This window comes from Pelobates fuscus, chromosome 6, assembly GCF_036172605.1.
Source record: "Pelobates fuscus isolate aPelFus1 chromosome 6, aPelFus1.pri, whole genome shotgun sequence".
NCBI lineage: Eukaryota > Metazoa > Chordata > Amphibia > Anura > Pelobatidae > Pelobates > Pelobates fuscus.
In genome coordinates, this window is record NC_086322.1 from 64,278,410 (window position 1) to 64,292,032 (window position 13,623).

The window sequence follows — 13,623 nt, forward strand, 5'->3', positions numbered from 1 at the left end:
ACAAACAAGTTGCTGGGATTGTGTACCGAAACATCTGCACAGAATATGGGCTGGACTTGCCTAAGTCTAGATGGGAGATAGCACAAAGGGTAGCTGAGGAGGACAGGTCTAAGATCCTGTGGGATTTTCAGATCCAGACAATCAAGTAGTGGCCAATAAACCTGACATTGTGGTGGTAGACAAGAAACAGAAGACTGCAGTGTTAGTGGATGTGGCAATAACTAGTGACTAAAACATCAGGAAGAAGGAACATGAGAAGGTGGACAAATACCAAGGGCTGAAAGAAGAACTAGAAAGGATGCGGAAAGTGAAGGCAGTTGTAGTCCCAGTTGTGATAGGAGCATTCAGAGCTGACCCCACAAGGTAGTGGTTCCAGCAGATTCCAATTGGGACATCTAAGATCGCTTTGCACAAGAGTGCAGTTTTAGGAACAGCTTAATACTGCTCTGAACCCTCAGACTCCCAGTCCTCTGGTAGAGGACCCATGATTGACAAATACAAGAAATACCTTGTGGAGGGGCGAGGAAAAAATAAATATACATATGTGTGTGATTATATATATATAAAAAACACGGTTTTATTTCATGATTTTGTTGGTAGATAATTGTATCTGAGAAAAAGCTGTGTGTTCTACATTGCCTAAAAGAGGTAACATGTATTATGCCAAATTAGCTTACTAGATTGCAAAACACAATATTTATGATTTTTTTTCTTAGACCATAAATTGAAAAGTTTGTTCATTACAAATGTATTAGACTTGTTTCCTGTTTACTATTGGGTGTATCTTTAGACTTATTCTATGATGTATAATATTATGTAACACAATTTTAGATTAATAACTTTTCAACTTCAGTTATAAACTAAATGCTTTCAAAGTATATTTTATTAAATTATTCACAGGGTACAGAAAAGAAAAAAAGGAAGGGGAGCACATAAGACAGGTCCGTATATGGTAAATTACTACAGCTGTCACATTAGTAGGTCATAAAACTAAAGACATATACCTATACATTTTACAAGATCATGTGGAGAAGCAGGTGTTTCATCAAATAGAATAGCCATGAATAGTGTAAAAATAACTCCTAGCTTTATTTTTGGAGCATTCTATATGATCGAGGGATGTTCTGTAACTGGCGTTACAGTCAAATCTGGCTCACATTTATAAAAGACAAACCACAGTTGTATTTGACTTCAAATTATTAAGTATTTTAGATGCTTGGTATATTACATATTGAATTCATAATACAATACCGCTCCATTGACTGCACTGATGGAGCTTTTCACCATACAATATTCTCAATATTCTCCCTCATTAGTACTTTGTTTTCTTAAATGACAACGCAAAACCACAATACTATTGTGTACTACGGAGTCAAACTTTTTATTTATTTTTAAACTTTGACCCCTACATGGGTCTCTTGTGAAACTGCAGTCCAGCCACTCTGCAGAGATCGGTCTAAAGTGTAAATGCCCCTTCTGCTTTACCAATATCAATTTCTTCCACATTTATATGGAATTTATTGACACCATCAGCCAATGAATTCCATCCAAACAAATGGAATTAATGAGAAGAGTGACTGCATCGAGGGTGCCTGGGGGTCCCATGGTTAGGGTGTCTAACACGTTTGAAAACACGTTGAATCTTAACAGTGGGAGGGCATCAGGGAACTACCAGCACTATAATCGCTTAGAGGGCCCTTTTAACCCCTTAAGGACCAAACTTCTGGAATAAAAGGGAATCATGACGTGTCACACACGTCATGTGTCCTTAAGGGGTTAAGAAACTACAGAGTAAGCGAAGAAATAGTGCATGGGTAATGTGTACCAGCATCAAGCAATAAATAGTTGAACAAGCTGCTGTCTTCAGATTACATATTAATACCACTCCTGCTGATTCCATAGAGAATACATTCACAACTTAATCCTGATTTGTGCATGCCATCCAGACTTCTAAGCGCGCCAATGAAATGTTTCAAGTTGTGCACCAGTTAATAGACTGAAAGTACCCGAGGCTGTCCATATTCTAATACTTCTACCATCATAGATACAATGCCACAGCATAGAGAATAATAATGTCCTGAATTGGACTCGCGTATTGTACAAATGAAGGCTCAATCTCACTGAAGGCCTTTATTCAAGGACCAGCTGATGTATACATTGCTTGGAATAAACCTTTGCTAAATATTAACTGACCCATTTTTGGAGCATATAACTTTTACCTTTTATACCCGAACATTATTAAACTGAATACTTGCAGTCTCAGCCGTAACATATCATGTGTATCCTCTGGTAATATGTAACACACTGCCTCAGTACAGGTAACACGGTCACACAGATTATGCCAAATACAGCATATTCTGCTTTTGCAACAGTATACATAGTCCCGTCTATGATTTTTAGTTTTATATACACATTTAATTTTGTTGCGTTGACTATCTTGATATCCTGTATCTTATTTTAGTTGAGTTTTCAGTGATGATTGGTTTACTTTTATCCTCACCAGCTCGTAGAACGAGGATAACTATACTTTAATTGGCTGTTATTTGAAATTGCTCAGCTCGGGCACCATACACTTTGTTAACATCAAGTAAACAAAGTCAGGACTAAATATGTTAGCCATCTAAAATACCAAATGTAAGCTACAACTTTTATGGCTCACATCGAGGTATTACATATAAACCTCCATACAGATAGCTACTGTAGCACACCTGATTATAAGGTAGGGTGACTGGCATGGTTAAATAACCAACATGTTTCTCTGCTTCTCCGTTGCTTGCAATTACTTTCTAAATTCTTAAAAAATTGTGCATCTAATATGCATTTCAGAACAGGATTTTCCACTATAAAAATAATCGCTATTCACTCTACAGGCTAAACATTTATGTTCAAATCCACCCATATTATTGTCAAAGATACTTAGTCTGCTCAAATTTCGCTTTCGTCTACACGTCCATTGTTTGTGATCATCCCAGTGGGATAGCACATACACACTTTTTTATATGTATAAAAGAAACCACACAAAAATAAGAGAATACATGTGATTTTTTTTTTCAAATGATCATTGTTCGTTAACAAGGGGGAAAAATTATATGAATACTTGGCAATGCAATCTGACTGGAAGTGATATATAATATTTACATACAATACACATATACACAGGTTGTTTTGGATCCTTTTTAGAATTTATGTAGAAAATATCAGTAAGAAACAAAGATGTTTCACAAAAATATTGACTGTGCAACAAATAAAAATATACAACATACAAAGCATATTATAAATTATAAAAACAGAAGGCAACGAATAATGCAATGGTATAAAGACTTGCGTGGATTGGCAACATGAAGGCAAGGAGAACTGTAACACTGGAATCGTAGGTTGTACTCCTGCAGATGTTTTAGCTGATAAACATATCGATTCAGAACGGTTTGCACAATATTACATAAGAAGAGAAACTATACAAGACCTTTTTGCTGGGGGTGGGGGGGGAAAGAATGCACTCTGAAAATATTTACAAATGCAACCTACTCCTGAATGAATAAGACAAGCACATAAGCTACTCAGCATAAATATATTGGCTACATCAGTGTTCAATGTGTCTATGTCTACCAACTTGCTGTTCGATAATTATAATTAAAAAAAACAACAACAAAAACACCAACTTTTTTTAAGAAATGCGTTATTGTATATGTACAGTTTATAATTCAAGGAAATTATAAAGTTACTTTGTTTGAAAATTCTGAAAATAAAATGGTTGGTAAAATTATCTACACTCTCAAAACCTAGTTTATCACGTACCATAGTGTGTGTGTGAGTGTGTGAGTGTGAGTGTTTTTGCTCTTTTGTCAACTTTGAAAACAAGGAGAATGAATCTTCAGCAATATGATACATAGGCTGGATTTGATTTCAGGATTTTCAGATGTGTATGGATATTCAGTAATGACACTTATCAATCGTATTCAATAATGATAACTATAATACATATCTATTTACAGCATATTGCAGTAACATGTCGAGTGTTTTGACAACCTAGAAATTGGTAATCGAGTCTAGCATTCTACAGAGTGCGAAATGGAATTTGAAAGATGAAGATCATTCATGAAGGAAATCCATTTTTTTATTTGTACATTCTAAGCACCTTTTGTTTTTTAAACATACATTTTATACAGAATATTAACTTATAATAAAAAAAATTATTTTTACTTATGCATTTTTATGAAAAACAGCAAAATCTCTTCCTCTATGAGAACAAAATCAATGGCGCTTGATTCGCTTGGCCGGTACATCCTCTGCTGATTGCTGGCCTCGAGTGCGTACCGGCAGAGGACTTGCTTCTCTTCTTCTCTTTGCTCCATGTGCTTGTGGTGTCTTTGATCTACGAAGAAAAAAAATTATCAATATCAAATATAAAATATATACAACAGAAAAATTAAACTATATTAGCAAAGTAATTAAACATTTCAAAGAATGGTTGCATTACAACTTGATTTTGCAAAAATAATAACAGTGCTTAGGGGGTATGCAACAAAGTTGCTAAACATAAACTGCACTGTGCTCTTACAAAAAAAATAAAAACAAACATAAAAGGTGCTCTAGTGGACAATGATTTGGTGGAGGGCACTGGGTTACATTGAACTAATTGCTATGTTCTTGAAACCAGTCTTAGATGACATGTGCATTGTGATATAGCATGGTTTTTATACTGGAAGTAGCCATTAAATGACTGGTACAAAAGAGTCAGTCTACTCATCAAAATCTACACTTGACATTGTCCATGTTGATGTGAGACCTGTGTACAGCAGTTTGGCCATGAAACCCCATGTCAAGAAGTGCTGATATTCATAGGCGTGCCTGGGCACACCCTAATCCCCGCGCGCCGCACATGGATCGAGGCCGGCACGCAGGGCAGCCCTCTCGCGATCTCAGATATTTTCAGAGAGTTGCTGTGGTAACCCACGGCAACGATCTGAAACTTCAGCTCTCGCGAGAGGAAGGCATGGTTTGTACCCTGCGGAGGTACAGACCACATCACTAGACCACTGGATCACCAGGGATGATCAGCAGCATGCTCCCTCTCACCCCTGCAAAGTAATAAGGTAATAAGGGGAAAAGGGAGTAAATCTGTAGGGTTACTTTTTTTAAAATAATGAAACAAAGTTTATTATTTAACCCTATCCAGCCCATATATACTACACACCCCCTGCACCTACACACCCCCTGCACCTACACACCCCCTGCACCTACACACACACTATACACCTTATATACAACCCCTATATACACACACACACAACTCTCCCTATACATACAAACACTATATATATATATATATATATATATATATATATATATATATATATACACACACACACATACATATACATACATATACATATACATATATACACACACACACAAAAAAAAACACAAACATATATACACGTAGGTCCCACCAGAAACGGACAGCAAATTTCGTCTGGATATAATCAGGAACCAGGATAAGTTGATAATCAAGTATTTTAGGGCTTGGTTTTTAGACCCACTGGGATTTTATGTGCATATTGTTTAGCGCCATTTCACCTAAATTTTGTGTGTGTATATATACACGGTGTGTGTGTTTGTGCTTTAGGGTGCACACCATAATGCAATAGGCTGCGCACGCCTATGCGGATATTGCTCGCATGGGCAGTTTGGAACTCTGTAGTTAATGAAGCTACAGATTACAGGCGATTGTATCACTCACTACCTGCTTAGCACTTGGTGCCCCTACTCTGAGTATGCATGTCCACGTTGTGCTGGGCTGCTGCTCCTAGAAAAAAAGTCATTGAGCTCTTCAGTATGACCCATTGCACTGTCAATGTTGGTCTAGGGAGATTTCATGAATATGTGCTGGATTTTATGCATGTGAACGCAATGGGTGTGGCCGACACACCTGGACTTCATAATTAGTAGGTGATCCACAAACAAGAGGCAGCAGAGCTCAGAGTTCATTAGGACTTGCAGGAAGCTTACAGGCACGTTGATTTGTAATGCTGTAGTATTTCAAAGACTACTGAGATTTCTCACCCCCAAAATATAGGATAAACCTACATCAAATCCAGGAGTGACACAATTCCATTGCCATAGCTCCACTTCTGCAGCCAGAAGATCATCAGTACTGTTGATCTCTCAGTCTAAAGAATATCTCAAGCACTAGTTTGCCTTGTAGATTTTAAGCTACTTTAAGCGGTGCCTGTTCACCTCTTGTTTATGTTCATACTTTCTATTTAAATTATTGCAGTCAATTATCCACATTCTGTGATTGTGAAGCACTGCAGAATATGTTGGCACTATACCAATAACGATGATAATTTGTTCACAATATATTATAACATACTCTGTTATTATAATGCTTTTTATATGGCAATCATTTAAATGATAAGTCATTTAAGTTCTGAAAACATGTATATTTTGCTTGCACTGTTCCAATGCATTAAAAATAAGCATGTTATAACCTAGCCATATGCAACATATAACAATTTAATAATATATCTGATTTAACACCTAAAGAGAAGACAAAGTAAAAACTTGCTTGTGAAATAACTGCATAAAAAAATAAAATAAATGTGTTGGGTGTGCTGTGGTGAGAGGAGTATGTGCATTCTTGTACAAGCCCCTCTAAAACCCAATGGCTCCAAGTGAGTCTTTGACAGCAGGCAGACAGTATTCACGATCAGTTGACTATTACTTTGCTTGAGATTTACTCCGTGATCACATGTAAAAATGTACAAGTTTTATCATTATATTAATTAATTTTTTTTAACAAGCAGTGATTTGTGTTAGACAAAGTTCACTAAGGACTTTTTCATGAACTGAATGCTCAGTGGTCTTGAAAGGGTTAAAGGTCTCATTTAAACAGCAATATATACTTTATATCCAGACAATATACTCACTTTAGATTTGTTGTTCGGTTAGATGGAGATTCAGAGGATTTCTCCTTGCGTCTTCTGTCTTTTGACGTCGGTGGCTCAGGACTGCCCAGTTTTGATGCTGCTCGTGTTGTTGGTTTGTGTGGAAGTTTCCTAGATTGAAAAAAAAAAAATGTAAAAATTAATAAATGATAAAACTACAAATATAGAAATGTTATCAATTGTAATACAGTGGCTTACTCATGGATATTAAAGGAACATTCCAAATACCATAACCACTAGTTCTTACTGCAGTGGTCATGGTGTCAAGTAACTCCAGTTTAAGTAGTCAAATAGTTTTAGAATGGTTGACTTCACTGCTCACTGACCCTCAAGAGATATATATAAAAATATAAACACACACACATGTGCGCACAGGGTGGGCCAAATATCCAAGTAGTGTTTGAGGAGTCAACAACATTTTTTATTAATGAACCAATTTCAACGATCTTACATACAATAAATGCTTAACGTAGGCAGATTTTTGGACTAAGTACGGAAGACATCTTTTCAATGAGCTCAATTTGCCGCTTCGTAAAGTTGGGCAGAGAAGGTCTCTTTGGATTGCATACTTCACGTCATGAATTAATGTTTGAGGCTCAGGCGCTCAAATTTATGAAAATATATTTTCTATGAGCTGCTCAAGTGTATGCAGCTTGCTCATGTACATCCGCTCTTTCAGATATCCCCACAGGAAGTATTCAGGAGCTGAAAGGTCGGGCAAATGTGGTGGCCAATTAAACTGGAATTTCTTGACATTATCCGCTCGCCAAACCGTTATCTCAGGATGTCCACTGTGGCCCTGGCTGTATGGCAGTTGAAACTACATTTCAGGATGATTTTCCACAATAGGACGTAAACATTTTTAAATCATATCCTGATATCTCACACAAATAAAAATCCACTATTTTTACTCGTTCTTTCGATGAATTTCCAAAGGCTCAGTGGTTCAATTTTTTGTTGTTGCAGGTACATATTATAACTAACAAGCAATTTATATCATACCGTACTCTGAATTTTGGCCCAGCCTGTATGTTTATGTATATATGCACACACAAACTTCTATACATACACACATACGCATGCACTTTAAGTTAATGCTTTAAAACAAACAAAAATAAAAAGCAGCTTTTTTTCTTGTCACAGGTTACCTCTGAGCTTCTAGGCGAGATGCTGCTCTTGTGGTAGCACCTTTATGCTCGTCCTCATCTTCATCTTCCTCTTCAGACTCTTCTTTGTTTTGCTCCTCTTCATCAGATTGTGATTTTCTGCGCTTCTTTTCAGGTTCTGAACTCTCTGAAATTACATATCAGATGGTTATTGAATAACAGAACTACATATAAAACATCGCTAAAATATACACAAAAGAGACAGAAATCTGAAGCATAATATTTAAGAATGATTACGATTATTTAGTGATAAAATGAATGATTGAGTCAATAGTCTAGCTGCAACCAAAAAAAATAAATAAAAATAAATTGCAGATCGAAACACTGGTGATAAAGAGAATGGCACCAGTGGTTATCTGACCATTGTGCCAGTCTGGAAGCTCTCTATGTATTCCAAAATATTTAAATACAATAAACTGTGTCAATGGCCACTGAAACTATGCCTTACTTATCCGTCCATTACAGATGGTAATGTAAAGGAGAATGTCTGACTGTATATTCAAATTCTACGATTGTTTCCTTTAAACAGAACAATTCATATCTGTGCTACTGGATCAAGTTCCCAGAAGTAAATAATGATCATCTGTGGTGACTTAACTGGCACAGTATAAATATATAGATATAATAATTTTAGTCAACTGACAGTCACTGTCTAAGCCTTTTTGACATATTCTCAGCCCTGGCAAGCATATGGAAAAGAAAAATCAATTGTTACAAGTGTTCTTGATTGCCACCAGGAAACTGCTACTGCTCTTAGGGTAAAAAGGACAGAATGAAAACAAGTGAGATAAGCTGACTGTATATTAGTACGGAATGAAGAATAAAAAAAAAAACACAAAAAGTTCTAGCCTGAACAGATCTGACGAGCAGAGCCTGCAGTAGAAGGTTGCACAAAGAAGGGCAGATCTTGTTATATTTACTAATGTACTTGATTTCTTTCTTTTCTTTCTTTATGTAGGGACGCTGGTTTTGTTTTGTATGGTATAGACTTGGGCTGTCTGTTTACCTACTTTATCCCCCTTTAATTCCCTGTCAGTTTTTCGTTTCTCTTACAGTTTATATCAGTACATGATACTGCTGATTTCATTTTTAGAGAGTGAGGCCTTCTCATAAACTCAGCCCAATATGAATTTTGATACTAAGCCTCCTGGGGTGACACCCCGGTGGCAGAGTCAACCTTGGTTCCCAGATCTCCTTGCACTGTTATACCAGGACCTTCCGCTATTAACAGACGATCAGATATTACTCATGGATTCCATGGGGAATCTTCATCCTGTACTACAAGAAGGACATCTCTCTTTAGTGGCCTGGAGTATTTTGGGGGTGTTTGATGCTTCGATTACTTATTGTCAACAGCTAGAGGTATACCGTATATACTCGAGTATAAGCAGAGTTTTTCAGCCCATTTTTTGGGCTGAAAAACCCCAACTCGGCTTATACTCGAGTCAAGGTCTGTATTATGGCAATTTGCATTGCCATAATACAGACCGGGGGAGAGGGGGGCTGGCAGAGCTGTACTTACCTGTTCTGCAGCTCCTGTCAGCTCTCTCCTCCTCCGCGCCGTCCGTTCAGCACCTCGGTCAGCTCCCAGTGTAAGTCTCGCGAGAGCCGCGGCTCTCGCGAGACTTACAGTGTGAGCTGATAGAAGGAGCTGCATGGACGGCGCAGAGGAGGAGAGAGCTGACAGGAGCTGCAGAACAGGTAAGTACAGCTCTGCCAGCCCCCCTCTCCCCCCCCACTGAACTGCCACTGGACCACCAGGGAAGGAGAGCCCCCCTCCCTGCCATATATCAAGCAGGGAGGGGGGACGAAAAAAAAATAAAATAAGAAATAATAATAAAAAAATAATAATAATAATAATAAAAAAAATAATAAAAAAAAGGGGGTATAAGGACCACTGTGGGAGGGGGGGGGGGGGTATAAGGACCACTATGGGAGGGAGGGGGGGTATAAGGACCACTATGGGAGGGAGGGGGGTATAAGGACCGCTATGGGAGGGGAGGGGGGGGATAAGGACCACTATGGGAGGGAAGGGGGGGATAAGGACCACTATGGGAGGGAGGGGGGGGATAAGGACCACTATGGGAGGGAGGGGGGGGATAAGGACCACTATGGGAGGGAGGGGGGGGATAAGGACCACTATGGGAGGGAGGGGGGGGATAAGGACCACTATGGGAGGGAGGGGGGGGATAAGGACCACTATACCACTATGGAAGGGAGGGGGGGATAAGGACCACTATCGGAGGCAGGGGGGTGGGATAAGGACCACTATGGGAGGGAGGGGGGGAGAAAAGGAACACTATGGGAGGGAGGGGGGGATAAGGACCACTATGGGAGGAAGGGAGGGGGGGGATAAGGACCACTATGGGAGGGAGGGGGATAAGGACCACTATGGGAGGGGGGGGGATAAGGACCACTAGGGGAGGGAGGGGGGGGATAAGGACCACTAGGGGAGGGAGGGGGGGATAAGGACCACTAGGGGAGGGGAGGGGGAAGTAAGGACCACTAGGGGAGGGGAGGGGGAAGTAAGGACCACTAGGGGAGGGGTGAGTCAGGACCACTGGGGGAGGGGGGTGAAGGAACACGGGGGTGGGGAGGTAAGGACCACTGAGGGAGGAGGAGGGGAGGTCAGGACATATGGGGGGGGGCAAATATCCTTGCACCGGCCCTGCACACACTGCATTCATACACTGCATTCATACACACACTGCACTCATACACACGCACACTGCAATCATACACACGCTGCACTCATACACACACACACACGCTGCACTCATACACACACGCTGCACTCATACACACACACACACGCTGCACTCATACACACACACACGCTGCACTCATACACACACACACGCTGCACTCATACACACACACGCTGCACTCATACACACACACGCTGCACTCATACGCACACACGCTGCACTCATACGCACACACGCTGCACTCATACGCACACACGCTGCACTCATACGCACACACGCTGCACTCATACGCACACACTGCATTCATTATACACACACTGTAAATAAATATTCAATTAATATATTTTTTTTAGCATCTAATTTTATTTAGAAATTTACCAGTAGCTGCTGCATTTCCCACCCTAGTCTTATACTCGAGTCAATAAGTTTTCCCAGTTTTTTGGGGAAAAATTAGGGGCCTCGGCTTATATTCGGGTCGGCTTATACTCGAGTATATACGGTACATTGGGACACATGGGCCCCCGGAACGAGGAAGTGTTACCTCTCAGCTTGGAATTCACATGTCAATTGGTGTATGGGACGGAACCTCGATCCTGTTATGGCCTCTCTATGGTCCATATTGAACTTTCTCACATCCCTGTTATCGGACGATAAGTCCTACCGGTCCATCAATACCATGCGCTATGCGATTTCAGCAGATCACATTCCATTACAAGGGAAACAGATAGGTCGGAATCCCTTGGTTTGTAGACCACTTCGGGACATTCGGTTACGTAGACCTGTGCACCGAATATTCTTCCATTTGGGATGTGGCCCAAGTTCTTGGTTTCATAAAGGAATGGCCTTCTATCAAAATAATTGTCTTTAGACAACCGACAGCGAAGTTTACCCTCTATTTTTATGTCCGGTATCTTTCCATTGGATTTTGGACATTCGTGCACTCCACGTGGATGCCTTCTCGTTTTCTCCAGTAGGTGTCATTCTTCGGGTGTCTTAACGTACAAGACAGACTCAACGTCTGTTTTTTTTTTTTTTTTTCCCAATCGGAACACAACTTTGAGTGGGCCAGGCACTGCACACCTACGACCATGCTACGATGACCTCATCCCGACAATTATTGATTTACTACGTTAAGCCACAAGGGCAAATCTCAGTTACCACCTTGGCCTGCTGGCTTTTATCTCTTGCCGGGATTGACCATTCCTTTAGAGCGCACTCTGTTTGGGGTGCGGCGGCCTCTTCCGCCTTTACAGCGGGGGCCTCCTTATCAGATTTATTGTTCTCGGCAGACTGGGGACGAGAACCCACCTTTCGGATGTTTTACACTCGCCCTTACTCCATTGCCGCTTTCTCTCCATTACCATAGCGTTAAAAATGCAAAATATGAAGCCTCCTGTCATGTGATCAAATTGAAGATTATGCTAGCTTTAGTGTACTAATAATCCTAATTTTAATAATGACAGGAGGCGAGCATTTTCCACCCTACTAAATTTCCCTCCCATTGACCTTGGCTTTCTTATCGTGTATCCTGACTTCTGGCATCCTCTGACTTTGGTTTACCCTCGTTTATCCTGACTTCTGGCACCCTCTACGATTCTCCTGCTTGTGTCCTTACCTGTATTGCGACTTGCAGCAATATCCTGCGCAGCCACCGTGCACAGACTCACAGGCCAGGTGAATTCTTATCTGACCACCTTGGCCTGTGTTTAATTGCAAGGGTGAGCATATATGTCTGCCTACCGGACTCCAACCTCATGTAAGCCATTACACTCTGAATGTTTAACACCATCAACTTAATTTTAAAGGGAAAAGCATCTTCTCACAATTATTTTCTTTAGACCAGCAAGCACTTTTAAACAAATATATTAACCAAAATAGAGCAAGAAAAACTTTCAAAAGCATGTAATAATCTTTTATACATCTTAAATATATAAGTTTATCAGTTTACATTATTGGGCATTTCTCTGTGTCTCTCAGCTAGGGAAGTTTCTGCAGCCTCCCCTTCCTCGAGTCTAACCCAACCATCTTAGTTCTAGACCAGTACTCTAATGACAGAAACAGGAAATCATTGTACAGCAGCAGGAGAGAGAAACCAAACACTGTAGGTTGCTGTGTGTAAATAACACTGATACGACTCCCTCTCTTCTCCCCTGTCAGATGTTGCAAGGTTAAGAGATCTTTCAACTGCACATGAGTAAATCTGTCAGGCATATTCCGTGCACTTTTACATCAGTCACAGGGGTAGGACACTGATTGGTTAGATGCATGTAAAGATGCAAAAAAAATATTTAAAAAAATCCTATTCACCTGCTTTTTTCATTCTGCAGAGTGAGGCAACGCTCATTCAAAGCTAAAGCTTCTGAATGAGCCAGATATCTTAAAGTGATGTTCCTTTAACAAACAATTACTGGCTAGAGGGAAACATTTGTCAGCTTTACCAGTTTCTGAAGAACTAATTGATGATTTAGGCTTCCTTCCTCTTCGGCGTATGGGCTCTGCATTTTTTTCAGTACCATCCAGCTAAAAAAATAAAGTGACAAGAAACAGTTCAAACTGGTTGCTGTTCATCCAACACAAAACACATTGTGCTAAGCAAATTAAAATAATAAATATATATATACACACACACACTTTTCTTAACTTCATTAAAATAAAGTAAAGAAACGATTAAAAAGTTTTTTTTTGATGTTATGGTGAAAAACTATTTGTGTATCACTTGACCACATTTTTTTTCTCACTTCATGACATGAAATAACGCCCCTCGAAACAGGAGGAAGAAGAAATCTCTATAACGCAATGTTT

At 39.8% G+C, this 13,623-nt stretch overlaps 1 protein-coding gene across 1 annotated transcript in view; it reads right to left on the minus strand.

Annotated features, from left to right (window-relative positions):
• Positions 1-1,391: 1,391 nt before the first annotated feature.
• Positions 1,392-13,623, minus strand: part of BOD1L1 (biorientation of chromosomes in cell division 1 like 1) — a 98,676-nt gene continuing 86,444 nt past the window's right edge. Inside the window, exons 26-29 of the mRNA XM_063457788.1 lie at positions 13,260-13,341; positions 8,096-8,240; positions 6,930-7,058; positions 1,392-4,372 (exon numbers count right to left, since the gene is read on the minus strand). Of these exons, the coding sequence (XP_063313858.1) occupies positions 4,252-4,372; positions 6,930-7,058; positions 8,096-8,240; positions 13,260-13,341 (477 nt within the window). The 3' untranslated portion in view covers positions 1,392-4,251. The remainder of the gene's footprint in view (positions 4,373-6,929; positions 7,059-8,095; positions 8,241-13,259; positions 13,342-13,623) is intronic.